General features: G+C 43.5%; 1 protein-coding gene and 1 pseudogene across 2 annotated transcripts in view; both read left to right on the forward strand.

Moving 5' to 3' along the window:
- Window positions 1–23637: 23637 nt before the first annotated feature.
- On the forward strand, window positions 23638–23768 carry LOC141124378 (U2 spliceosomal RNA; annotated as a pseudogene).
- A 3025-nt stretch (window positions 23769–26793) lies between these two features.
- The window catches only part of SEC11C (SEC11 homolog C, signal peptidase complex subunit), a 60920-nt gene continuing 59877 nt past the window's right edge, over window positions 26794–27836 (forward strand). For both annotated transcript variants that reach the window (XM_073620608.1, XM_073620600.1), the window contains exon 1: window positions 26794–26959. In XM_073620608.1, the coding sequence (XP_073476709.1) occupies window positions 26918–26959 (42 nt within the window). In that variant the 5' untranslated portion in view covers window positions 26794–26917. The remainder of the gene's footprint in view (window positions 26960–27836) is intronic.

Genomic DNA, 27836 nt, shown 5'->3' on the forward strand with positions numbered 1-27836 from the left:
GCCCTCACGGTTCATTGAGAACTACAAGCCATCTGGTGCAATGGCAGATGGTAGTTGTAGTTTATTAATTCACTCTGTGACTGAATGAGGCAGACGTGAAAGCGGGTGTGGGGAGAAGATCCACTGCCCACTGTCACAGTGAAGGATCAGAGAGGTGCAGGCAAGTGCTCTTTGGTAACACGGGTGTAACATGTAACATGTTACCAAATGCGAATTTATCCTCTATCCTCAGCGGATCGCTGGTGCAATGCTTTACAGGTTTGAAAAAATAAATGAACGCACACTTTTACCTGCAAAAAAAAAAGAGTGCATTTATTATTATTTTTTAAAAGTGAACTTATCTATTAACCACTTCCCGACTCCTGTACATATACGGCGGCAGGATAGCTCTCCTGCGCGAATCGCCGTATATGTGCGGCGGCCGCTGCACGGCGTGTCCGGCGGGCATGATCATCGCCAGCCAACCGTGATCGCTGGCACGAGAGCCAGAACAGGGATTTGTGTGTCCTGACTGGGGAGGAGAAACAGATCGTCTGTTCCTAATAAGTAGGAACAACGATCTGGCTCCTCCTCTAGTCAGTCCCATCCCCCACACAGTTAGAAACACACGGAGGGAACACATTTAACCCTTTGATCGCCCCCCAGTGTTAACCCCTTCCCTGCCAGTGACATTTACACAGTAATCTGTGCATTTTTATAGCACTGATTGCTGTATAATTGTCACTGGTCCCAAAAAAAGTGTCAAAAGTGTCCGATCTGTCCGCAGTCCCGCTAAAAATTGCAGATCACTGCCATTACTAGTAAAAATAAAAATAAAATGCCATAAAAATGCCATAAATCTATTCCCTATTCTGTAGACGTTATAACTTTTGTGGAAACCAATGAATGTACACTTTTTGCGATTTAATTTTACCAAAAAATATGTAGAAGAATACATGGTGGCTACAACCGATCAAGAAATTTGTTTTTTAAAAACATTTTTGGGAATATTTATTATAGCAAAAAGTAAAAAATATTGTTTTTTTTTTCAAAGTTGTCGCTCTTTTTTTGTTTATAACGCAAAAAATAAAAATCGCAGAGGTGATTAAATACCACCAAAAGAAAGCTCTATTTGTGAGAAAAAAAGGACATCAATTTTGTTTGGGTACAGTGTCGCACAACCGCGCAATTGTCTGTTAAAGTGACGCAGTGCCGTATCACAAGACGTGCTCTGGTCATTAAGGGGTCAAATCCTTCTGGGCCCTCTTTATTTGTCCTGTTTACCGTTATTATTGAAAGTGAAAGTAAAGGAAAATCATACCCCAGAAAAGTAATAGAGGGGAAATCTTCCAATGGGGAACTGGGGGTCCCCAAGGGACTCTGTTTTTTTTTTTTTCGTTTTTTTTTGTTTGTTTTTTTTTAGGGATTTCCTTTCACTTTCTGTTTTGGCTATGGGACGGGAAGTTGGAGGGAAATCTTCCCAAAGGGGCACAGATGGCAAAAAAAAAAAAAACCTGCCATGGATTATAAATTATATAAATTTTAAAGAAAAAGTTTTGCACGTAGTTCTGATTTAAGGTAAAGCTGCCGCAGCAACTCTTGTGAGACTGTCCCTACTGTGTTTCTCAATGTTCTCCTTGATGGAGGGGAAGTTGTACCTTTTGGACTAAAGTGCAATTATCTCTGCTCTTATCTTCTGCTCAATTCATTCTGTGGATCTGTGCTTCCTCCACCTCTCCAGATGTTTTCTGATCATTATCCCACCAGCCATCAAATAACGAGTCATTAGGGGACAACTCCAACATGAGAAAGCAAAAACTGACAAGATGGCCACTTCCACATAGCGACAGAGACACAATGCAGAACAAGGCATGATAAGGAAAAGATCTGCTGCAAGGAGCCAACGGGCAGTAATGTTAACCAATCATTTGTCCTTTGCTTGCCAGTTTTCTTTAACAGTACAGATTTTCGTTCAAGGTACAATCCTATCAAAACTGAAAAATAAGTGTACAGAGATCCTAGCATGTCCGCTGGGTGGTTCTGTTTTTCATACAGATATTTCTGCATTGCATCAATTCGCCATACTCCCCACTTTGTTGTGGTCTCATGATCCTGGAACACATCTGTTGGTGATACTGGAACACCCCTAAAGCTTCTTCTTACATACAGCCTTCTGTAAAAATAAATGGCAGTACGAAGAGAGTTCCAATGCCGTGTACACACGAGCGGACTTTCGAAGGACTGAACTCCGAAGGACTTTTTGACGGACTTTCGACGGAGTCCCGACGCAACAGACTTGTCTATACACGATCACACCAAAGTCCGACTGATTCGAACGTGATGATATATGACCGGACTAGAATAAGGAAGTTCATAGCCAGTAGCCAATAGCTGCCCTTGCGTCGTTGTTTGTCCGTCGGACTAGCATGCAGACGATCTGATTTTTCGACCGGACCGAGTCCGTTGGAAAGATTTGAAACATGTTCTAAATCTAAAGTCCATCTGATTTTTCGACAGCAAAGGAATGATGCAGCCCACACACGATCGAATTGTCCAGCGGATTCATTCCGTCGGACCTTTGCTGTCGTGTGTACACGGCATTACAGTTACTAATCACAACAAGCCTGTCTTGGCTGCAGTCTACTCACATAATTTGTAATAAAAACATCTTTGCCATTCTGAAGCTTCCCTCCAACCACTTTGCATATTATTTTATATATACTGTGATTCTGTACTTGCCAAATATGCTGCAGAAATCTCCCTCCATTGAGTCTGGCTGCAACTATTTTAACTGCGGGCAGCTGAATCTGCTGCCTGTCCACTTCCTAGATTTACACACACAGTCACACACCTCCAGCTCTGCAGCTCTCATTGACCTTCTTATGACTCATGAGTGAGTGAGAGAGAGAGAGCTGAGCATGATGTCATAAGCCTAGGCGTTTTACCAGACAAGAAACAGGAAGTGGGCTGTAGAAGGTATATTTACTGGCAGAAAAAAAGTGTTTTAGTATCCAAAGTTAAAACAACAAGGGCAGAAGATTTAATAGATGGAAAGATGAAAAAATAACTGAAGGTCCACTTTAAATGTGATTGGCGATGCAGGAAACAGAGCAAGAGGAAATTACCCAGAGCAAGCTTCAGGAAGTACATTCCTGGTCATATATAGATGTCTCTGTGCTTTTTCTGCAATGTTACATAGAATTAAAATAATGATAAATTAAGTGAACTTTTTTTTACCTGAGCACAGCAGCTGTGTTTACTGGATAACATAAGTAAGCTAAAATAAGCTAAAGGCTAAGCTAAAATAATACTTTCTCCCGTTGCTCACAATCTTTCTTTGACCAATCCAAAATATCCAACATTACACACACAGATCAATTACCAGTATAGATACTGTGAAGATATTTCCCTCTTCTCTATACCAGTGGTCTCCAAACAGCGACCCGGGGGCTGGATGTAGCCCTTTGCTTGTATTTATCCGGCCCTCGGGGCACCATTTCATTCACTGACATCAACGAAGGGGAGTAATTCCTATTAACCACTTGCCCTCCAGAAGATCTACCCCCTTTCATGACCAGGCCATTTTTGTGCGATACATCGCTGCGCTACTTTAACGGACAATTGTGCAATGGCGCAACGCTGTACCCAAATAAAATGTATGTCCATTTTTTTCGCAAATAGAGCTTTCTTTTGGTGATATTTTGATCACCTCTGCGTTTTTAAATTTTTGCGCTATAAACAAAAAACCATAGAAACAAAAGACCATATTTTTTACTTTCTGCTATAAAACACATCCAATAAAAAAAAATCAAATGTCTTCATCAATTTAGGCCAATATGTATTCTGCTACATATTTTTGGTAAAAAAAAAACCATTAAGCGTATATAGATTGGTTTGCGCAAAAGTTATAGCGTCTACAAACTATGGGATGTTTTTATTTATTTATTTTCTATTTTTTACTAGTAATGGCGGCGATAAGCGACTTATAGCGGGACTGTGATATTGCAACGGACAGTCGGACACTAACTGACACTTTTTTGGGGACCAGTGACATTATTACAGTGATCAGTGCTAAAAAATATGCACTGTCATTGTACTGATGACACTGACTGGGAAAGAGTTAACATTAGGATCGATCAAAGGGTCAACTGTGTGCCTAGCCAGTGATTCTGTGTACTGTGGGAGGTGCTTTTACTAGGGGAAGGTATAGATTCGTGTCCCTACTTTGCAGGAGCACAGGATCCAAGCCTTCCCTACTGACAGAATGGTGATCTGCCTTGTTTACATGGGCAGACCATCATTCTCCTTCTGTACCAAAGGATCGGCGGGTGTCGGCCGACATCAAGTCCACGGTACCCACCGATCAATTCCCCGTGTGTATAATCACAGCGGGAGCGGGCCGCCAGCGGCAAGCATGCGCGCCCCAGACGCGAAAGTGTTGGATCGCCTACTAGATACGTGATCCGGCGCAGCAGTGCCACTTTGCCTCTGTAAGTTATATGGTCGACAAGTCGGGAGGCACAGTTCATCCCAATGACACCAACAATGGGGCCCAAAGACACCAATGTTGGGGCACAGTTCCTCCCAATGACACCAACAGTGGGGCCCAAAGACACCAATGTTGGGGCACAGTTCCTCCCAATGACACCAACAGTGGGGCCCAAAGACACCAATGTTGGGGCACAGTTCCTCCCAATGACACCAACAGTGGGGCCCAAAGACACCAATGTTGGGGCACAGTTCCTCCCAATGACACCAATGTTGGGGCACAGTTCCTCCCAATGACACCAACAGTGGGGCCCAAAGACACTAATGTTGGGGCACAGTTCCTCCCAATGACACAAACAATGCAGCACAATTCCTCTCATTGACACCAAAGATGGGGCATTGTTCACACTGATGCTGGGACATTTTCTACTCTCACTGGCCACAGTCCGGCCCCCATAAAGTTTGAAGGAAGGTAAACTCTATATCATGGGTAAACATGCTCACTGGAGAGCCTGTGCTGCTGTCAGGGGCAAGGGGGATGCATCCACTGGGTGCAGGGGGGCTACATATGGGTCATCTTGTCAGGACAGAGGAGGAACTTTCCTTCTACTTCTGGTCAATTGGGGACTTTATGAAAGGGGTAAGAATTTAAATGAAGCACTCTGTTATTCAAATGAAAATCATTATGAGTACATATTCTGTAGTTATACATGCATATACATAAATAAGGCTATAAGAGTACATTAAAAAAATGAATACATTAATTGTTGGGCATTGCATTAAGAGTTGGGCATTATTAATGGGTAGGGTAACTTACAGTAATCAATCCAAAGGTACTATTAAAGGGAATGTACTGTTTGTGATGTTTTATACCGGTATATTGTTTATCACGCTCAGAAGAAAAACATTTTTTTTTTATATATATATTTTTTTTTTTATGAAATATTGCACAAAAATGATCTCATATTCACAACTTGATGCCACACGGTGGCAACCTTTTTGAAGCTCTTGCCTTTCTGAAGGGTCTTGCTTCCAGCTATATTGCTAAAAAAATTACATATGACTTGCAAAACATACACATCTTCCCCTTTCCTCTCTCCAATCAGAGATGAAACCTTTTGGATTGATTAGCCTGCAGATTCTGTCACAAAGAATGTAGGCATTGCTGGGCCTTCCTATTAGAGAACCCAGCATGCTCGGCAAGCAGAGTGTGATTTAGGCACCTTGTAACTAATTAAAGTGCTTCTCTTTAATACATTTAACTGATTATTCACTATATTCAGTGCCTTGAAAAAGTATTCACACCCCTTGACATTTTCCACATTTTGTCATGTTACAACCAAAAATGTAAATGTATTTTATTGGGATTTTATGTGATAGACCAACACAAAGTGGCACATAATTGGGAAGTGGAAGGAAAAAAATAAATGGTTTTCACATTATTTTACAAATAAATATCTGAAAAGTGTGGTGTGCATTTGTATTCAGCCCCCTTTACGCTGATACCCCTAAGTAATATCTAGTGAAACCAATTGCCTTCAGAAGTCCCCTAAATAGTAAATAGAGTCCACTCATGTGTAATTTAATCTCAGTATAAATACAGCTGTTCTGTGAAGCCCTCATAGCTTTGTTAGAGAACCTTAGTGAACAAACCGCATCATGAAGGCCAAGGAACACACCAGACAGGTCAGGGATAAAGTTGTGGAGAAGTTTAAAGCAGGAATAGGTTATAAAAAATTATTCCAAGCTTTGAACATCTCACGGAGCACTGTTCAATCCATCATCCGAAAATGGAAAGCATAGGGCACAACTGTAAACCTACCAAGACATGGCCGTCCACCTAAACTGACAGGCCGGGCAAGGAGAGCATTCATCAGAGAAGCAGGCAAGAGGCCCATGGTAACTCTGGAGGAGCTGTAGAGATCCTAAGCTCAGGTGGGAGAATCTGGCCACAGGACAACTATTAGTCGTTCACTCCACAAATCTGGCCTTTATAGAAAAGTGGCAACAAGAAAGCCATTGTTTAAAGAAAGCCATGAAAAGTCCAGTTTGCAGTTTGGGAGAAGCCACGTGGGGGACACAGCAAACATGTGGAAGAAGGTGCTCTGGTCAGATGAGAACAAAATTGAACTTTTTGGCCAAAAAGCAAAAATAACACTGCACATCACCCTGAACACACCATCCCCACTGTGAAACATGGTGGTGGCAGCACCATGTTGTGGGGATGTTTTGATTCAGCAAGGACAGGAAAGCTGGTCAGAGTTGATGGGAAGATGGACAGGGCAATCTTAGAAGAAAATCTGTTATGCCCCGTACACACGGTCGGATTTTCCGATGGAAAATGTCCGATCGGAGCGTGTTGTCGGAAATTCCGACCGTGTGTGGGCTCCATCGGACATTTTCCATTGGATTTTCTGACACACAAAGTTGGGGAGCAGGAGATAAAATTTTCCGACAACAAAATCCGTTGTTGGAAATTCCGATTGTGTGTACACAAATCCGACGGACAAAGTGCCACGCATGCTCAGAATAAATAAAGAGATGAAAGCTATTGGCCACTGCCCCGTTTATAGTCCCGACGTACGTGTTTTACGTCACCACGTTCAGAACGATCGGATTTTCCGACAACTTTGTGTGACCGTGTGTATGCAAGACAAGTTTGAGCCAACATCCGTCGGAAAAAATCCTAGGATTTTGTTGTCGGAATGTCCGAACAAAGTCCGACCGTGTGTACGGGGCATTAGAGTCTGCAGGACAACGACCCTAAACATACAGCCAGAGCTACAATGGAATGGTTTAGATCAAAGCCTATTCATGTGTTAGAATGGCCCAGTCAAAGTCCAGATCTAAATCCAATTTAGAATCTGTGGCAAGACTTGAAAATTGCTGTTCACAGACGCTCTCCATCCAATCTGACAGAGCTTGAGATATTTTGCAAAGAAGAATGGGCATAAATTTCATTCTGTAGATGTACAAAGCTGGTAGAGACATCCCCAAAAAGACTTGCAGCTGTAATTGCAGTGAAAGGCGGTTCTATAAAGTATTGACTCAGGGGGGGCTGAATACAAATGTACTCCACACTTTTCACATATTTATTTGTAAAAAAATTTGAAAATCATTTATCATTTTCCTTCCACTTCACAATTATGTGCCACTTTGTGTTGGTCTATCACATAAAATCCCAATAAAATACATTTACGTTTTTGGTTATAACATGACAAAATGAGGAAAATTTCAAGGGGTATGAATACCTTTTCAAGGCGCTGTAAAGGGCACTACGTAGGTAAAAGTCAAAAAGTGCAATAACAAGGTGTAGAAAGTGCCCGTATCAGTCAGCGCATCTACTACCAACGCTTCGAGGTAATGTCAATCTATTCTCCAGGCAGCATTCAAGACAGAGTTTAAAAAAACATATGTTATTACTTATGTTTGATCTTCCTCCTGTGCTGGCAGTTTGCTATTACTATCGCTATTAAATAATAATAATGTCTGTGACTCACAGCTTTTACTGTTCATGCTTCTGAAAAACACAATTACAGACCTAGAGACAGAAAAAGTAGAGCAGACTGAAGAGAATATACAACACCTGGAGCAAAGAAGAGTACAGCCGGGAGCTGGCACAATCATAAACAATATGGGCACAGAGAATGAACGGATCCCTGCAGTCACATAACCAAAGGAGCCCTGAACAGCAGGGGAGGAAGGGCCAGATAATAAAAAGCAAACAAAAAGGAACAGGCTAATGCAACCAAAACCCATGGTGTATTTAGTGCATCCTTAAGAGGCTAAACGATTATATAGTTTAACCATGTTAAATCCCATATCACCGAGAAAATAGTAAATTCTGGTCTATTAATGAGACCATTTGTGACCAATAGTGAGGCCCTTACTGACCCATACCAAGCCATTGTTAACCCATAGCAAGGCCAGCATTGACTCATAGGGAGGCCAGCATTTATTTATTTCAGGTACCCATATAGCGCCGTCAATTTACGCAGCGCTTTTACAGAAACATTGTACATTCACATCAGCCCCTACCCTCAAGGAGCTTACAATCTAAGGTCCCTTACTCACATTCATACATACTAGGGACAATTTAGACAGGATCCAATTAGCCTACCAGCATGTCTTAGGAGTGTGGGAGGAAGCCGGAGTACCCGGAAGAAACCCATGCAGGCACAGGGAGAACATGCAAACTCCAGGCAGACCAGTGTCGTGGTTGGGATTCAAACCAGCGACCCTTCTTACTGCTAGTCGAAAGTGCTACCCACTACACCACTGTGCCCGATTCATAGTGAGGTCATTACTGACCAATAGTGAGTCCATCACTGACCAATAGTGAGTTTGTCACTGACCAATAGTGAAACCAGCCCTGACCCATAGTGAAGCCATTACTGACCAAAAGTGAAGCCTTCACTGAGCTATAGTGAAGTCATTGCTGACCAATAATGTGACCATTTTTGACCAATAGTGAGGCCATACTGACCCATACCAAAGCATCATTGACCTATAGTGAGGTCATTGCTGACCAATAGTGAGTTCATCATTGGCCAATAGCTAGACCCATAGTGAAGCCATTACTGACCAAAAGTGAGGCCTTCACTGACCTACAGTGAAGTCATTACTGACCAATAATGTGACCATTTTTGACCAATAGTGAGGCCATACTGACTCATACCAAACCATCATTGACCTATAGTGAGGTCATTGCTGACCAATAGTGAGTTCATCTTTGACCAATAGTGAGACCAGCACTGACCCATAGTGAAGCCATTGCTGAGAGGCATTCACTGACCTTTAGGCAGGGATCACACATGTGCGGTAAGAATTGAAGCTCCGTTTTCACAGCTAATTGACAAAGTATCACATCAAAAAGAACTGTGCCCTGTAAAACCACCTTCTATTCAAATCTACTAGCCACTATACCTCTTGTAGCACAATACTGCATATATACTGTACATATCAATCCTTATGTGCAAAACAATGTGTCTCCATACACAGTGCAAGCGTATGCTCCAATATTTTATATACAACCATACACACTAAAAATAAAAAATATATGTATAAAATAAAATACAATTGCCACACTAACTACTAAAGCAAAAATTTACTGTGAAAAATGTTATCACTGTATAAACATTTTAACATTTTTCACAGTCAATTATTGCTTTAGTGGTTAGTTAGAGGTAAAGTGGATAGTAGAATAGAAGGAGGTTTTACGCGCCACAGTCCTTTTTTTATTTGATATAGCCATAAAAAGTAGAGGTGTGAATCCTTGTTTTGTGTCAGCAGCAGAACACTCATTACACCTTTATCTGTTTGCGCTGCAGTATTATACAGTATATAATTGACAAAGTAGTTGTTCAGCGTTTCTGGTCAGTTTTTGAACAGGTCGCTGTTGGTTGCTAGAGGTTACTGTACATTATTAACACACACCCATTGGTTGCTGCACATTTAAATAGGTGCAAGCCGCAAAGTGCTAAGCAGCATATATCAACCACTTACTTATTGCAGACCGTTCTATAGCTGATATAGAGTCCCAGGTATCATAATATATGTGAGCCACTCCCAACCATGCTCTCCTTCTTTACATGATCTTTGTAAAATCTCTGAGGTCATATATTGACAGACGTTGTCTGACAAGTCGAATGATTTCTTCATTGTCATGAACTTGTCACTTGTTCTTGCTAGCCCTAGGCATGCTTCCTGCTGTCTTCCACACTCACGTACATCCATACAGGAAGTGATGTATTTGCGAGGAGATCATGTGCTTCCGCAGACTTCCGTGGAAGTCGCAACAAAGTCGCGGTGTCATACATGCAACTGCATTGCAACTTAATTACTTTCTATGGCGTACAAGTCGCACCGAAGACGGAACAAAGTAGTGCAAAAACCTTTTTTTTTTGAGTTGCTGCGGCTTGAGTCGCACCAATCAGAACGGGGACCATTGAAATACATGGATTTTGACTTGTCATGCAACTTCACATGTGTCAAGTCGCACAACAACTCACAGTAGTGGAAACAGAGCCTAAGGCAATCACCTCCATTGGCCTCATGGGTGACATGGCCTTATTACCAAGACTGAAAAGTGAGGGAAAATCTAAAATTTTAGAGCAGTACCCAGAACAAGAGGTGAGGAAAAATATTCTAATAGAAACACCTGTTCCGGGGACAATTGTCTTAGAGGGGAATTCCTCCTATGTTGAGAGATTTCTTTAAATTGGTAGATGAGAGGGAAAACTCCCCAGTGGGACACAGAATGCAAACAAATCAACTGGACAGGGTTTTAACCCTTCCATACTCGATCCAAAACTAAAAAAAAGTTTTGCCTATACATACACTTTAAGTGTACACTTTTCAGTGCCTCCTGATCAGTGCCCATATGTGCAGCTTATCACTGCCCATTAGTGCAGCCTCAACAGCGCCCATCAGTGCCACCTTATCAATGTCTATCAGTGCAGCCTCACCCGTGCCCATCAGTGTAGCCTCATCAGCGCCCATCAGTGCAGCTTTATCAGCGCACATCAGTGAAGAAGAAAAATTACTTATTTGCAAAATTTTATAACAGAAACAAAGAAAAAGTTTTTTCCCAAAAATTTTCATTTTTTTTTGTTTATTTAGCAAAAAATAAAAATCCCATTAGTAAATAAATACCACCAAAACTAAGCTCTTTCTGTCTCAAAAAATGATAAAAAATTTCATCTGGGAACAGTGTTGCATAGCTGCGCAATTGTCATTCAAAGTGCAACACTACTGAAAGCTGAAAATTTTCCTGGGCAGGAAGGGGGTGAAAGTAGGCTGGTTATTCTGACTCCGATTGTTGTGAAGCAATTTATCCCTTGTGAGACCTCTATGCCTGGCCTGTATAAGCAGATATAATCACTGAGGACAATCCTTATCAGATAGCTTGAACTCACCAATACCGATTTCCATCCACAGATGCTTTATTCCGAACATCAGATTACAGCAGATGACAGGATACAAACAGATGAACAGGTTATGGTATTGTGCAGTCAAAAGATGATACTGTCTGTAGCTTACTTATGCAGAATACATGTGTCCTGCTACATGTGGCTTGCTGCTGCATCCTTAACACAGGAAGTACAATGGGTGGAGCGTTAGATTCAAAGGAAGTGTGTCATAACATAAGGAAAAATTAAACTTGAGAGACAGCACACTCCCCGTCTGGTATTGGTAAATGTCACTATATATATCAGAATGGTAGTGATACAACTGCAAATAACAACAGTGTAATTTGCTGGATGTCTTGAATACCTGCAAGACATAAAAAACATGCATATAATGCAAAAACAACAACTATTAATTCAAGGCTTCAAGATATGTCAACTTAAGTCCAAGACACTTTCTTCTTGAAGTCGCAGGTAGCAGCAGTGTAGGCAAATAAGTTCATTCTCCAAAGGGTAAGAGCAGAATAAGTTCCGTGATAGGTCTAATGAAGATCTTTACAATCCCTTGTCTTGAAACCTCCACCTTACGTACCTTACCGTCATCACTAGGAACGCTCTTTACAATAAGTCCCATGGGCCATTCAATTCTTTCAGCTTGCTGGTCCTTAAGCAGAACAAGATCTCCAACTTGTATGTTAGTGTTCAGGCGTTGCCATTTCCTGCGTCCTTGCAGAGTAGAAAGATACTCCATCTTCCAACAATTCCAGAAGCAGTTGGCGAGGTATTGTACTCGCTTCCACTGGTCATAGCAAAGGTTTCCTGTTTTGAAGTTTCCAGGTGGAACATGAACAGACCCAAGCTTCTGGGTAAGAAGAGTAGCTGGAGTAAGGATAGTTGGGGTCTCTGGATCTTTGGACACTGGAACAAGTGGTCTTGAATTGATTATGGCAGATGCCTCTGCCAGGAAGGTGGTTAGAATCTCATGGGTAAGTCTTGTGGAATTAAAGTCCATAAGCATAGAATCCAATATTTTACGTGTGATACCTATCATTCTCTCCCTTGAGCCACCCATGTGGGAAGAATGACGAGGATTGAAAATCCATGTACAGCCTTTTTCAGCTAACATGTCTTGGATTGGCCTAGAGTTGAGCTGTAGCTCTCGACAGGCTCCAACGAAATTAGTTCCACAGTCAGATCTTAGTGTCTTGACTGGTCCTCTGATGGCTAGGAATCGTCTTAGAGCATTGATAAAACTTGAAGCATCCATAGATTCTATTACTTCAATGTGTACTGCATGCACACTCATACAAGTGAACAGCACTGCCGTTTGCTATTTGCTTGGCCACCTCGAGTTCTGCGGGCTGTTACCATCCATGGCCCAAAGACATCCAGACCAACATGAGTGAAGGGTGGGTCAGTACTTAACCTGTCAGCTGGAAAATCTGACATTTGCTGTTGCTGGTGTTTCCCTCTCAGTTTGCGGCATGAACACAGCTGTGTAGTGTAGCTGTGATCTGTCTTTTTGCTCCTATAGTCCAAAGGCCTGCAGCTCTTATGGCACCCTCTGTGAAGTGTCTACCTTGGTGCTTAACCCCTTCATGGTAGTGCCGTATGAGCAAAGTGGTGATGTGATGGCGAGCAGGTATAATGAGAGGATTCTGTTCTTGCTCACTCAACTCAGCCTTGTTTAAATGTCCACCAACCCTTAACATACCATGATTGTCAATGAATGGATTCAGGTTGGCAATTGGGCTGTTTTTTGCAATGTCCCTCTTGTCACGGATACATTTAATTTCTGAGCCAAAGACATTCTGTTGTAGACTTCGTATTATGATCAGTTCACCTTCAGCAATGTCTTTTGCAGAAAGAAGCTTTTGGCACACGTGCCAACCTTGACAGTGAGCATCTGTGGGCTTTGTGTGGAAGCAATCTGCAATATGAACTAACCTTGCGATGGTGCGTTCAAGCCTTCTCCACTTGGAGAAACGTTCAAAGCATTGACAGTCCAAGGCGAGTCTTTGTTCAGTTCTGGTGACAAGGGTTTTAACTGCAGGACAAATCTCTGGATCCTTGTCAGGTTCTAGAAGACTGAAGACATCAGCTGTGGTTTCTTCTGGATGATCCAGCAGGAATTCAGGCCCTGTTAACCAAGAAGAATTTGCAAAGACACTTGCAGACACTGGCCTGGTGGCATGATCTGCAGGGTTAATTTCAGATGGTACATAATTCCATTGTTCAGGCTTAGATGATTTCCTGATTCTCTCTACATGGTTGCTGACATAGACATAGAAAAGTTTAGTCTGGTTGTATATGTAGCCCAGAACAACTTTGCTGTCTGTGTAGAATCTGACGTCATCTATCTGAATGTCTAGCTCACGCAGTATGAAATCTGCTATTTCTACAGCTAGCACAGTCCCACAAAGTTCAAGCCTGGGAATCGTGTGTTCAGGCTTAGGTGCTAACTTAGCTTTCCCAAACAGAAACCCTATGTGGGCTTGATTAGAAGAATCTCTTATCTTGAGGTAAACGACAGCTGCTAAAGCCTCAGTAGATGCATCTGAGAATATGTGAAGCTCTTTCCTCTGACTTGTGGCAAGGGAGGCAGAAGTGTAGCAGCGTGGCATATGGATTCCATCTAAGGCATGTAGAGATTCTTTCCAGGACTCCCACTTTGAAAGCTGGTCTCTTAATAGTCTCTGAGAACTGTCTAAGTAAGGATTTACCTTGTATGGTGATGGGAACCACGAATGGATCGTATAGACTGTTCACTGCTGACAGAACACCACGTTTGGTAAATGGCTTGTCTGCAGAGCTGACTTGAAAGCCAAAGGTATCTTTTAATAAGTCCCACCGTAGGCCCAGACTTCTCTGTATAGGTGGTATGTCCATTCCCAGATTCAAGTCTTTAAACCCTGTGGCATAATCGCCAGGTTGAAAGGCTTTCATAACAGCAACACTATTTGAGGCAATCTTGTGAAATCTGAGGTTAGCCTCGGAAAGCATACCTTGTGTCCTTTTGAGCAGGTCTATGGCTTCTTCATCTGTAGGTAAAGATTTAAGTCCATCATCCACATAGAAGTCTCTCTCAACGAAGTGTCGAGCATCCTTGCCATATTCCTTTTCTCCATGAAGGGAAGTCCTTCATAAACCGTATGTTGCAACAGCAGGTGAGGGACTATTTCCGAAAATATGTACCTTCATGCGGTATTCAATCATCTCATTGTCCATGTTGTTGTCACGGTGCCACAGAAACCTTAGGAGGTTCCTATGATCTTCACGCACAGTGAAGCAATGAAACATTTGTTCAATGTCAGCAGTTATGGCAACTGGCTCTCTTCTAAACCTCATAAGTACACCTACAAGGTTGTTGGTTAGGTTTGGACCAGTGAGAAGAACATCATTCAGGGATACGCCTTGATGCTTGGCACTGGAGTCAAATACTACCCTGATTTGCTTTGGCTTATGTGGATGATACACTCCGAAGAAAGGCAGGTACCAGCACTCATCGTGTCTTTGAAGTGGTGGAGCTGGTTCAGCATGATCATTGTCAAAGATCCTTTTCATAAAGGTGATGAAATGGTCCTTCATTATAGGCCTGTTCTTTAGTGTTCGATGAAGTGAGTTGAATCTGGATAGAGCCTGGTTGGGAGTTTAACCCTTGCAGCACGAAGAGGTAATGGTGCAACCCAGCTGTTAGACTCATCCTGGAAGAACTCTTTGTCCATTATTTTGATGAACTCTCTGTCTTCGACCAACAAGGCTATTTTGTTGTCATCGCTTGTATTACAAAACACTGGGGTACCTAGGTTGTCATCACAAAGGTTAGGAGTGACATCAGGTACTTGGATGATGTCAAGAGGCTTCTCATTTACTTCATAATGGCGAGGGCACTGTTTGAAGTGGGATGCATATCCATTTCCTAACATGTAAGTTTTGAAGGAGTGGATCTCGGATGACGTACGCGTACTACCCAAGCATACTTTGCCCACGATTACCCAGCCTAGGTCAAGTTTTTGTGCGTAAGGGGCATCATTGCAATGCTTGCGTACTTTATGTACTCTGAGAATGTTTCTTCCTAGCAAGATCAAGATTTCAGCATTCATGTCCATTGCAGGAATTTCATTAACAAGGTGCCTCAAGTGAGGATGGTGATATGCCTCTGGAGTAGGAATTTCTTCCCTTTCGTCTGGTATCTGGTCACACTCGACTAGTGTTGGTAGGGGTATGCCCTCTCCCTTATTGATATGAGAGACCATGAACCCATCGGCCCTTCTGCCCGAAGGTCTCTTCACAACCAGAACAGGTTCTGAGAGTATATGGTGATGTGTGTCCCTCTATACCAAAGATCTCAAAGAATTTAGGCTTAACCAAGGATCTGTTGCTCTGTTCATCTATTATGGCATACATCCTAATAGCTTCCTCAGGTTGACCCTTTGGATATATCTTGACTAGGCATATCTTTGCACAGCATTTGTTATCTAAGCCTTCTCCACAGACTTCTGTGCATGAAGAAGAATTGTTAGCTGTGGCTGGAGCATGACCTTGTTGCTCCCCGCCATGACTTGAGACAGGGCTGGAGGTAGGAGGCTGCTGTGAATTGTCTGAGGGTGGACCCGGATGCATAGCTGTAACATGTCTGTCACTACTGCATTCTGTGCACTTTGATGACAACTTTACAGTCTTTAGCAAAATGTCCATAACAAGCACAGCACCTGTAGCATATTCCAAGTTTCTGAAGAATCTCCCTGCGCTCTTGTAACGTCTTTGCCCTAAGCCCACGACATTTCTTTAGGGGGTGAGGCTTCTTGTGAATAGGGGACTGACGGTTAGGGTCTTTATCTCTGTCACCTGAATCGCTCTGGTGAGCAGGAGAGGATACGGGTGGTGAGATGTCTGTCCTTTTAACAGATATTGCTCTATTAAAGTCTCTGCATTTACCTGCAATGTTATCATACCTTGATGAAGATGATGATGATAAAGCAGGTAAGTTGGGTTCAATGAAGCTGAAGCTGGGATAATTTCTTGTCCAGGCTTGATCGCTGATGAACCTACAAAAATATGCGAATGGAGGAAAAGATACGTTATGGTCTCTTTTGTACCTTGAGCCCTGTTGTGTCCATTTCTCTTGCAGGCCGTATGGCAGTTTAGACACCACTGGATTGACACCAAGAGCAGTGTCCAGGAAGCTTAGTCCAGGTAGACGTGGGTCTGTCTTTGCCAACTGCAGCTCCATGAGATCACTCAGAACTTGGAGCTTGCGGTAGTCTTTGTTCCCCATTTTTGGGAAGTTTTGCAGTCTCTTGAATAGAGCACTTTCTATGGCTTCAGAGCTACCATAGGCTTGCTCAAGTCTTGCCCATGCAGCAACAAGACCTGCATCTGGGTGGTCAACGTTCACTGTTCTCAGTCTTTTAACACGATCTGCAGATACCGGCCCCAGCCACTTTATGAGCAAATCAAGTTCCTCCTTGGTATTAAGGTTGAGATCAGCAATGGCAGCTTTGAAGGTTGATCTCCAGGCCCTGTAGCTCTATGGACAGTGGTCAAACGTTGAGAGGGTAGTGTTAATGAGCTCACGGCATACAATATATCTGGCAAAGTCATTCAAGTCCGATCTCTCACTCTTCAGTGCCAAAGTAACTTGTGGAACCCCTCGGGTGTGAAAGTTCTCTGGTAAAGCAGGGTGAGCTTTACCAGGATGAAATGATGTTGCATGAGCATTTAAGTGTAGTGTAGTCCCTAAGGCTTGTGCTGGCTGTGGCTTGAGCTGCGGCTTGCCACTGGAAGTCACCTTGTTGTCAGCAAGAGGTGATGTGGTTTGCTGCATAGATGCACTTGTGTATACACTTGAAGAGGCTCAGGCATTTGGAGCTGAGAGGTCTCTGTGTTGAGAATCAGAACACTGTTGTAGGAAGTACAGGAGATGACTCTGTATCATTGCAAACACTATGCTTTAGTACATATTCACTGGTGCATTCAACTGGGTCTTGCAGTTCCGCTGGGATGGAACAGTCTGAGTTAACACTTTCTCCCATCACTTGTTCGAGGACTCTCAGCCTTGCTAGGGCAGCTACTTTTCCACTTGCAGAATGTTTAATTGGGAATCTGCCTCTGCTTGTTGAGCTTTTATCTTTGCTTCTGTTTCTGCTTGTTGAGCTTTCATCTGTGCATGCCGAGCTGTCTTTTGTGTTTCTATTTTTGCTTCCTTTCTGGTAAAGGAGGTTTGCACTTTTTTTGCTTCCAGACTTGCACGGGCCTCTATTAGCTTTTCGCTTAATGTTGAACTTCTGGAGCGAGAGGATCTGGTAGAACGTGCAGTGTTCTTGGTTGATGTGGATCTGTGAGATCTGGTCTCCTGCAGTTGAGCAATGCGGAGTTCTGCCTTACGCTGGGCTTTTTGCACTAAGAGATCCCTTTGTTGGTTTAGTGCATCAGCTCTGGTCAGTTCTGCTGAGGAGTCCTCTATATTACAGTCCTGCAAGAAAGCTGTGTATTTTGCAAACAGCCGCTGGTAGCATTCGTACGCGGCAGATAAGCGATCTATAGAGTCTCTTAGTTCAGCTGGTTGATCATTAAAGTGTGACAAAACTGACATGCAGTGTGAAGTTCTGTCCCATAAGTCTGACAGATTGTTGGAGAACTCATCTCTAGTGGCATCATAGTTTTCTCTGAGTTTCCGTGTCGGTTTTATTGTACGTTTGGGTCTTACACTCTGATCGGCAATATCTGCAGAATCTGCTCCCTGTACATCTGCAGGTTCAGAGGCATGATGAATCTGTGTTGGTTCAGCCACAAAAGGGTGCTCAGAATCTTGTGTAGACATTTTTTCACGTTTTTGCAAAAAATGGTACTGTCTCTTTAAGAAGACATACAGCAGATTAGACAGGTGAGGTAACACAGTTCAATGTAGAGAAACAGTTTTTAACATTCATATGAGGTGCAGTAAGCTTGTGCAACCATGTGCTTTCACAAGATGGCGGATGGCACTGAGCTTTATTGCAGATCAGGCACACACATATACACAGCAGGCTGTAGGAATTCTATACATCTTTTGACTATTCTGACTCCGATTGTTGTGAAGCGATTTATCCCTTGTGAGACCTCTATGCCTGGCCTGTAAAAGCAGATATAATCACTGAGGACAATCCTCATCAGATAGCTTGAACTCACCAATACTGATTTCCATCCACAGATGCTTTATTCCGAACATCAGATTACAGCAGATGACAGGATACAAACAGATGAACAGGTTGTGGTATTGTGCGGTCAAAAGATGATACTGTTTGTAGCTTACTTATGCAGAATACATGTGTCCTGCTACATGTGGCTTGCTGCTGCATCCTTAACACAGGAAGTACAATGGGTGGAGCGTTAGATTCAAAGGAAGTGTGTCATAACATAAGGAAAAAATAAACTTGAGAGACAAGTGCATTACCACAAAGGGTCACTAGATGGCAGCATTTAAACTAAACATAAGGCCCCTTTCACACTGGGGCGGTGGGGGCATCGGCGGTACAACAGCGCTATTTTTAGCGCTGCTGTACCGTCGTTCTTGCAGCGGTATTCGGCCACTAGCGGTGCGGTTTTAACCCCCGCTGGCGGCCGAAAAAGGGTTAAAATCCCTCGTACAGCGCGGGTTTTGCCACGGTATTACCGCGGTATAGCCGCGCTGTCCCATTGATTTCAATGGGCAGGAGCGGTGAAGGAGCGGTGAATACACCGCTCCTTCACCGCTCCAAAAAAGCGGTTTGCAGGACTTTTTTCACCGTCCTGCCTGCGCACCGCTTCAGTGTGAAAGCCCTCGGGCTTTCACACTGAACAAACAGCGGAGGCTGTTTAGGGGTGGTTTGCAGGCGGTATTTTTAGCACAATACCACCTGCAAACCACCCCAGTGTGAAAGGGGTCTAAAAGTCCATAGAAAATGGTCAGGAAAACAATATATATAAATTCTATGCCCTGTTGGGGCAGCACACTGGTGGTTAATGATGAACTTGATGACTATGCTATGGCAACACACATGCAAGGACCCCAGGCCAGCCAATCTCAGAGTCAGGGGAAATAGGAAATTGGCTATGTGGGATATTTTCATCTGATAATTAAAGTTTTTCCTGCAAAAAAAATCTAGCTTCAGAGGTATTTGGCTGATCATATCATTTACTAACCCTAATATCTGAGCCCACAGAGAAGATTTACATGACCCAATCACTTCCAGAAGTTTCAAGGAAGGTTGGTATGTTTGTAAGCACCTCCCCCACCACTGCCAACATTTCCTGCCAGAGCCATTGGGGAAGAGGAGGGTGAGGGAGTTGATTGGTTGGAAGGATACTTCTGGACATTTGCTGTAGTTTTTTCCAATCGATGCCTATGGTGCTATCCTCCATAAGCAAAGACATGCAACTTCACTAGTGCCAACTTCTTCTTGCAGACACCTTTTAGTGTAAAGACCCAGCATCTGACGGTAACAGGTGGCCACCAGCTGATGTTCAGAGGCAGTTTTAATGCTTAAAGTTTTAGTTCCCCTTCACCAAAAAACTTCCAGTAGATAAAAACAAATTGTCCAGCTTTGACTAAGGCCGTGTTCACACCTATGCGAATTGGATGCTTTCCCTACATCCAGTTTTCATAGCAGGAGAATATGACCGTCTCCCTATGGAGCCGGTTCACATGTCTCTAAGGCAGCTGCGGAGCGCACTGCACAGAAACGTGAGTCTTTGCCTCCGTTTCAGGGTCGAATTCAGGCAAAGGTTCTGCCCTGATTTGTCCCTGAAACAAAGAACAGGGATGGACAGCGTTGCTGTGCGATCCGCAGCCGGTTTAGGTGTGAACCAAGCCTAGAGTTGGATAATACCCTTGTTATAGGTGTGTAGGCCATTTATGTACTTCCTGAAGTCTGGCCGCAAAACTTCCAGAGGTGGCATTATCCCATCCTGCTTGGTAGGATGTTGCTCCACACCCCTCCCCCCCCCGCCCCCGGCAAATGTGTGATCCACTATCTCCTCCGTTGCAGCATTGCTGGGCAAAATACTTACTGCGTCAGGGGAGGGAGAGCAAATGCAAGGGGGGTTGAATTGGATGGGAGTGTCTTCGCATGTCCCAGCAACAAGGCAGGCTTCAGGCGGTAGGTAAATAGCCGGCACCAATAGCAAAGGCAGTATCCAACTTTGGTCACACTTGCACAGCTTGTTTTTGTCTACAGGCACCTACAGTGCTTTGAAAAAGTATTCATATTCCTTGACATGTCCCACATTTTGTCATGTTACAACCAAAAACGTAAATGCATTTTATTGCAATTTTAACCACTTTAAGCCCAGGCCTATTTTTCAGACTTGTTGTTTACAAGTTTTTTTGCTAGAAAATTACTTAGAACCCCCAAACATTATATATATATTTTTTTCTAACACCCTAGAGAATAAATTGGCAGTCTTTTTGTCACACCGTAGTTGCGCAGCGGTCTTACAAGAGAAAATATACACTTTTTTTAATTAAAAAATAAGAAAACAGTAAAGTTAGCCCAATTTTTTTTTTTATATTGTGAAAGATGATGTTACGCCGAGTAAACTGATACCCAACATGTCACGCTTCAAAGTTGCGCCCGCTCGTGGAATGGCAACAAAATCTCCATATGCGACTTTTAAAAAATTCTACAGGTTGCATGTTTTGAGTTACAGAGGAGGTCTAGGGCTAGAATTATTGCTCTCGCTCTACCAGTTGCAGAGATACCTCACATGAGTGGTTTAAACACCGCTTTCATATGCGGCCGCTTGCTTCTGCGCGCAAGCTCGTCTGAACGGGGTGCGTTTAAAAAAACTTTTTATTTTTCTTATTTATTTTCCCTTTATTTTTTATTTTTACACTGTTCTTTTAAAAAATTGTATCACTTTTAATACTATCACAAGAAATGTAAACAACATAATAGAAAAAAAACATGACTGGACCTCTTAAATATGAGATCTGCAAAAAAGGTTGAGGATTCCCCATGGGGTTTTTTAGCAGCAAATATAAATCAGAAAGAGTTTTGTATAAAATAGGTTTTATTAGCAAAATACTCTGGACATAAATTATACAATACAAAAGTTTAAAACATGAGCTCCAGTTTACATGATACGAGACACATTGGATAACAAATCAAACAATTAATAATATCATGTGAGAATTACAGGGGGTATGCATCCAACGATGCTACCTGCAATATTGATTATGGTTATACTGTCCAATGGTGGGAAAAGCCCCAAAAAGACCTCCGATCTCATATTTACACTAAAATGTAATAAAAAAAAATGTCGTTTGGGAAAAAAAAATAAATAAAAAAAATGTTTTTACGCCGCTTCTGCCCTGCAATGGTATGGAGATGGTGGGCCATCACTCAGCTCCATACCACAGATGGGAGCAGAGGCGATCGCCTCCGCCGCTGCCGGCGGCTACGGTAAGCGGCGGAGGGCACCGGATCGCAGCGGGAGGGGGGGCCTCTCTCCCTGCGCCAATAAAAGTGATCTTGTGGCAAATCCTCTGCAGAGACCACTTTTATCTGAAAGCAAACTGCCCGCTGAAGAAGAAGTTACCGGGGTTACGGCAGCTAGCTGCTGCCATAACAACGATATCCCTCTTCAAACAGCCGACATATAGCATCGACGGGCGGTCCGTAAATGGTTAAGTGATAGAACAACACAAAGTGGAAGGAAAACGATAAATGGTTTTCAAATTTTTTTACAAATAAATATCTGAAAAGGGGTATCAACCCTTTTACGCTGATACCCCTAACTAAAATCTAGTGGAACCAATTACCTTCAGAAGTCACCTAATTAGTAAATAGAGTCCACCTGTGTGTAATTAATTCTCATTATAAATACAGCTTTTCTGTGAAGCCCTCAGAAGTGTGTTAGAGAACCTTAGTGAACAAACAGCATTATGAAAGCCAAGGAACACACCATACAAGTCAGGGATAAAGTTGTTGAGAAGTTTAAAGCAGGGTCAGGTTATAAAAAAATATCCCAAGCTTTGAACATCTCACGGAGCTCTGTTCAATCCATCATCTAAAAATGAGAATCTGTGGCAAGACTTGAAAATTGCTGTTCACAGACGCTCTCCATCCAATCTGACAGAGCTTGAGATATTTTGCAAAGAAGAATGGGCAAAAATGTCACTCTCTAGATGTGCAAAGCTGGTAGAGACTTGCAGCTGTAATTGCAGTGAAAGGTGGTTCTACAAAGTATTGACTCAGGGGGGCTGAATACAAATGTACTCCACACTTTTCACATATTTATTTGTAAAAAAAAATTGAAAACCATTTATCATTTTCCTTCCACTTCACAATTATGTGCCCCTTTGTGTTGGTCTATCACATAAAATCCCAATAAAATACATTTACATTTTTGGTTGTAACATGACAAAATGTGGAAAATTTCAACGGGTATGAATACTTTTTCAGGGCACTGTATAGCAAGGGCATTATGTCAAACCATCAAATGTCTTGTATGATAACTGATCACATGTGCATCACTATGGCAACTGCAGATCAAGCAGTGGCTAAGATGGCAGCTTCCTTGGCTGTAGATAGGGGGGGTTTAGCTCCGCTTCAATTTTGGTCATAGCTGCGCAGTTTGGTTTTATCTACAGGTGCCCCTTACCCACATAGGCAGTTTTTTGGGAAAGGCATTTTACTGAATGCAGTGGGCCTGTGTGCAAGATGATAAGTTAGACTCATTTCCTCAGGACTCTACGCTACGCCACTTAGTGCTATAGGCGCCTACACAATGGGTGCTTAAGGCTCTTTTCACACTGAGACGCTGATCGCTTTTGCGGTGCTTTTCAAGCCCTTTTTAGGCATTTGCGGTGCACTTTTTAAAATACACTGACTTGAAAACTTCTCCAAAAACCATTTTGAGGAGCTTTTGAAGTTCCTTTCAGGTGCTTTTCGGGCGCATTTCAGGCACTTCCCATTCATTTCAATGGAGAGGGGCGTTTTTTAGGCGCTTTTTTTTAGCTCTCCGCACATGCTCCAAAGATGCTGCATGCCGGATTTTTTTTCACCGCACTGCCAGCGCACTGCCCCAGTGTGAAAGCAATCATTGATTTTAATGGGAAGCATTTTTTGTGAGCTTTTCAGGTGCTTTTTTTAACGCCAAAGCGCTTGAAAACCCCCTTTAGTGTGAAAGGGGTCTAAGGCCTGATTTACACTTATGCATTTTTTGTCCTTTTTGCATTTTGCAGATTCACACTACAGAGTGTTCCATAGAAAACCATGTTATATGGACTGTAGTGCAAGTCGCTTCTCTGCCTTTTGGCTAAGATCAAGTGTAGTATCTGTTCTTATCAGTTACCAAGTGGTGGCGCTGTGCTACTGTCCCTGACCTACGGCGGTAATTTAGGGGTGGCGGTGGGTATGCAAATCCACTTGGTGTAATGGTGACCTAGAGACGGTTAGTATCGGGGAGTGATGAACTGAGGGCCGTTAATAGGTCTCCCCTAGAGAAAGCCAGTAGGGTTACCTCCTGATGGGGATGGAGAGGCACTGGGTCTGGCCGGAGGCCGGGTCCTGACAGAAGCCCGTGGTGTATGTGCCCCTGGAGTGGCATTCCAGGGGTGCCGTAATGCTCACCATGAGTGCGGGCTCACTTTGCGTTTTGCTGGCACCTAGGTCACTGCACCATCACACTTTTTTTTTTTTTTTTACACCTGCCTCTTGGGCCGGGTCTTTTGGCTAGGACTAGAGGAATTTTTATTCCAGGCCAGAAGGCCGGCCATTGTATCACACAATGGCACTTTGCTTTTTCTCCACTTCCCTTTTCTCCACTTTTATGTCTGTTTGTCATGTCTGTCACTTTATGTTTTTTTTTTGGTTGTTGGTGTACATGTTTTGTTTCACGTTTGATTAGTAGGGTGTAGGTCCTCAGGCCTGCCCTGAACGTCTTGCGAGGGGGTGGACATGGCCTTCTAGCCCCACCTAGTACTTGGGCTGGTCTGTATCGGCAGACCTCCCAGAGAACGGGGTCTGTCTGGTTTCGGTCGGATGGGCAATGTAATGTACCCTAGACCCCATCTGGAGCCTAACGCCCCGGGTGATTAGGGCAAAGGCCCCTTCTCTTCGGAGGAGGACCATATGTACACCCTGTGCACTTTTTGTGTCTCACTTTTTGGTGTTCACTTTGTTTTGCACTGGGTGGAGTTTTTGGAGTGTGTTCACACGCCATGGGTTTTACAGTAACCACCTCCCGTCCGCGCTATAGCTGAAAGATGGCTGCAGCGCGGGCCTAATTTGCCGGGAGGGCGTCCATGGACATCCTCCTGTGCTCAGGCGGCCTGTGCAGTGTTCTCTGTGATCGAGTCTATGAGACTTGGCTGATCACAGATCGGAGTGAGGGGTCGATCCCGACCCCTTACCACGTGATCAGCTGTCAGCCAATGACAGCTGATCGTGTGACGTAAACAGAGCCAGTAATCGGCTATTTTTTCTCCTCACACTGGTAGCGTGAAGAGAAAAAAGATGCTGATCACCGGCGGCTGTGAGAGGGACATCAGTCACTGCAGTCATCTGTAGAGGCTTCTGTGCCCACCAGCACCACCTACCAGTGCGCACCAGCACCACCTACCAGTGCCCACAGTATCACCCATCAGCGCCCACAGTGTCACCTATCAGTGCCCACAGTGCCACCTATAAATGTCACCAATCAGTGCCTCATCACCAGTGCTGCCTATCAATACCACCTACCAGCGCCCATCAGTGCCACATACCAGTGCCCATCAGTGCCACCTATCAGTGCCCATCAGTAACATCCATCAGTGCCACTCATCAGTGCCACCAATCAGGGCCCATCAATGCCACCTTATCAGTGCCTATCAGTGTCGCCTTATCTGTGCCTATCAGTGCAGCCCATCAGTGCCCATCAGTGCAGCCTCATCAGCGAATATCAATGAAGGAGAAAAATTTCCTGTTTGCAAAATTTTATAACAAACTATGAAACGTTTTTTTTTAAATTGCTGTCTTTTTTTTGTTTGTTTAACAAAAAATAAAAAGATTAAATACCGCCAAAAAAAAGCTCTATTTGAGTACAGTGTAGCATGACTGCGCAATTGTCATTCAAAGTGCGTCAGCGCTGAAAGCTGAGAATTGGTCTGGGCAGGAGGGGGGTTTAAGTGCCCAGTAAGCAAGTGGTTAAAAAAAAACAAAAACAAAAAACAAAACAATGTCTGCTCATTATATCGTCTACCATAGTGTATATACGCTGCTGGTGTTGTGTGTCAAAACAGCAAACTTGTCGAAATCTCCGATTACTGATCTGGGAGAATAACCGGAAGTAACTTGGTTGAGAGATTTTTCGACGAGTTGGCTGTTTTGAGAGAACACCGGTATACACAGATATAAAGAATACGCAGGACTTGCAGTGACAGGCTGCAGCTCCGGGGACGTTGTCATGGCGAGGAGCACTTCCTGAGTGGAATCTTCCTGAGTGGAATCTGCAGTGAGTGTGTAATGGATCCCCTCCACCTCGGGGCCCGTGTGCACTGCACATACTAAATCAGTGGTGCTATGAGGCCCATATCAGTTTGAGGTGCTTCTGGCCTCCTCCTTCTTACTTCCACCGCAAGCAAGTAAAGGCGCAAAAACCGGAAGCCTCATATTACCATCATGTTTAGTGACAAAACTAAAAATTGTAACTGATATAGTCCATAAAAGTCTATGTAGACAAAGGCAAAATAGTATTTGGAAATCCACACAAAGGGCTGCCTTCCAGGAAGCAGCGACATCTGTGACAGATCTGATGGACTCCCTCCTTGGATTTTAACTACACCACATGCTGTATTTTATTCTGCAAAATGTGAGTTGCTTGCACATTGTTTTTAAATAAATTGGCTTACATACTGCACTTAGAGGCACCTCCCCTCCTTGTGTTTCTTACTTCTACCCTCTCCCCCACCCTGGACAAGGTCCTTTAGCACCCAAGGTGAAAAGGCCAAATTGCGCCCCCCACCTCATGAGCTGGGAATTACATTGATTGCACATCCTGTCCTTTTATCACCCCTCAGCCCACTTTCTCTCAGGCTGCTTTTCCATTCCCATTGACTTGTATGAGGAGAGAAGCAGTCCCAAAAGGAAGAAAAAAAAAAAAACATAAATTCACAAGCCAAGTTCATCATTACCAAAAATGCTTTTGAATTTTAAATCATATATAACGAATTTATCTTTATTATTACTACATTCATACAAGGTGCATTGGTAGACTTTCTATCACCTTATGCTAAGGGTGACAGCTTGCCGTGGCAATGCACCTGTCCACTCCCCGCCGCCTCTAGTGAAAGCCGCAGTGCATCGCGGGACTTGTAGTATGGGCGGGGCTCAGGAAGAGAGCAAGCCTACGGCGAGAAGGGTCAGCGCGGACTACAACTCCCGGGATGCTTTGCGAGTGGCCTATGAGCGAGTACCACATGGAGCAGGGGGAGCGGGGTGGTATCCCCTCCTCCTCCTCCCTCTGCCAGCCTGTGTATTGTGGCAGCTCAGCCCCGGCTCCCAGCCCATGCTCCCCTCTCCCCGGCCGGCACCCTAGACATGGATCTGTTCGGGGACCTGCGGAGGATGAACAAGAGGCAGGTGGGTGACTGCCAGGGGCCCCTCCGGGGGGCCACACTGATAACCAGTAACTTTTATCCTCGCTGTAGTAGGGGGCAGGAGAGACTGAGCCTCATTATTATCATACAGCGGGCTCTAGATCAGAGGGGAGCACAGAGCATGGAGTCACCCCTCTGTCTGATCATGGCTCCATTATTATTATTATTATTATTATTATTATTATTATTATTATTATTATTATCTTCATTCATCAGACTTCATACAAGTATTCTGTTATAATACAGGGGGGCACACCGACCACCCGACATACAATCCGGGGGGCATTGTATGTTTATTAATGAATGGGAAATGTACAGAACATTGTGGATGTTACACTAAAACCATCACAATGTATAAACCATCCATATCATTGTGAGATCACAGGAACAGCTGGCAGCAGATCTCTCATCACTCTGATTGGTGTGTGATCTCCTGGAGGTGATTGTAGTGCTCCTCTGATTAGTGATCTGTGTTCTGTACTATGGGGGGAATGGACTGTTTATATGGGAGACAACATCAGACGTGTATGTGAGTATTATTATAATACAGGATATATATAGGGCCAACAGTTTACACAGCACTTTACAACTTGAGGATAGACAATACAAATACAATACAATTTAATACAGGTAGGAATCAGAGGGCCCTGCTCCTCAGAGCTTACAAATCTAATCTAATATTCATTGCTGATAAATCTAATTACACCCCCTCCCCAACACACACACACTTCCTTCCTCTCTCTCCACTTCTCTCTTCTCTCTCTCTCCTTTTTCTCCCCCCAATCTCTCTTCTTTTCTCCCCCTCTTTTCTCCTCCCCTCTCTTCTCCTCCCTCTCTCTCTTCTTCCCCCCTCTCTTCTC

The sequence above is a fragment of the Aquarana catesbeiana genome, linkage group LG01 (assembly GCF_042186555.1).
Source record: "Aquarana catesbeiana isolate 2022-GZ linkage group LG01, ASM4218655v1, whole genome shotgun sequence".
NCBI classification, from domain to species: Eukaryota; Metazoa; Chordata; class Amphibia; order Anura; family Ranidae; genus Aquarana; species Aquarana catesbeiana.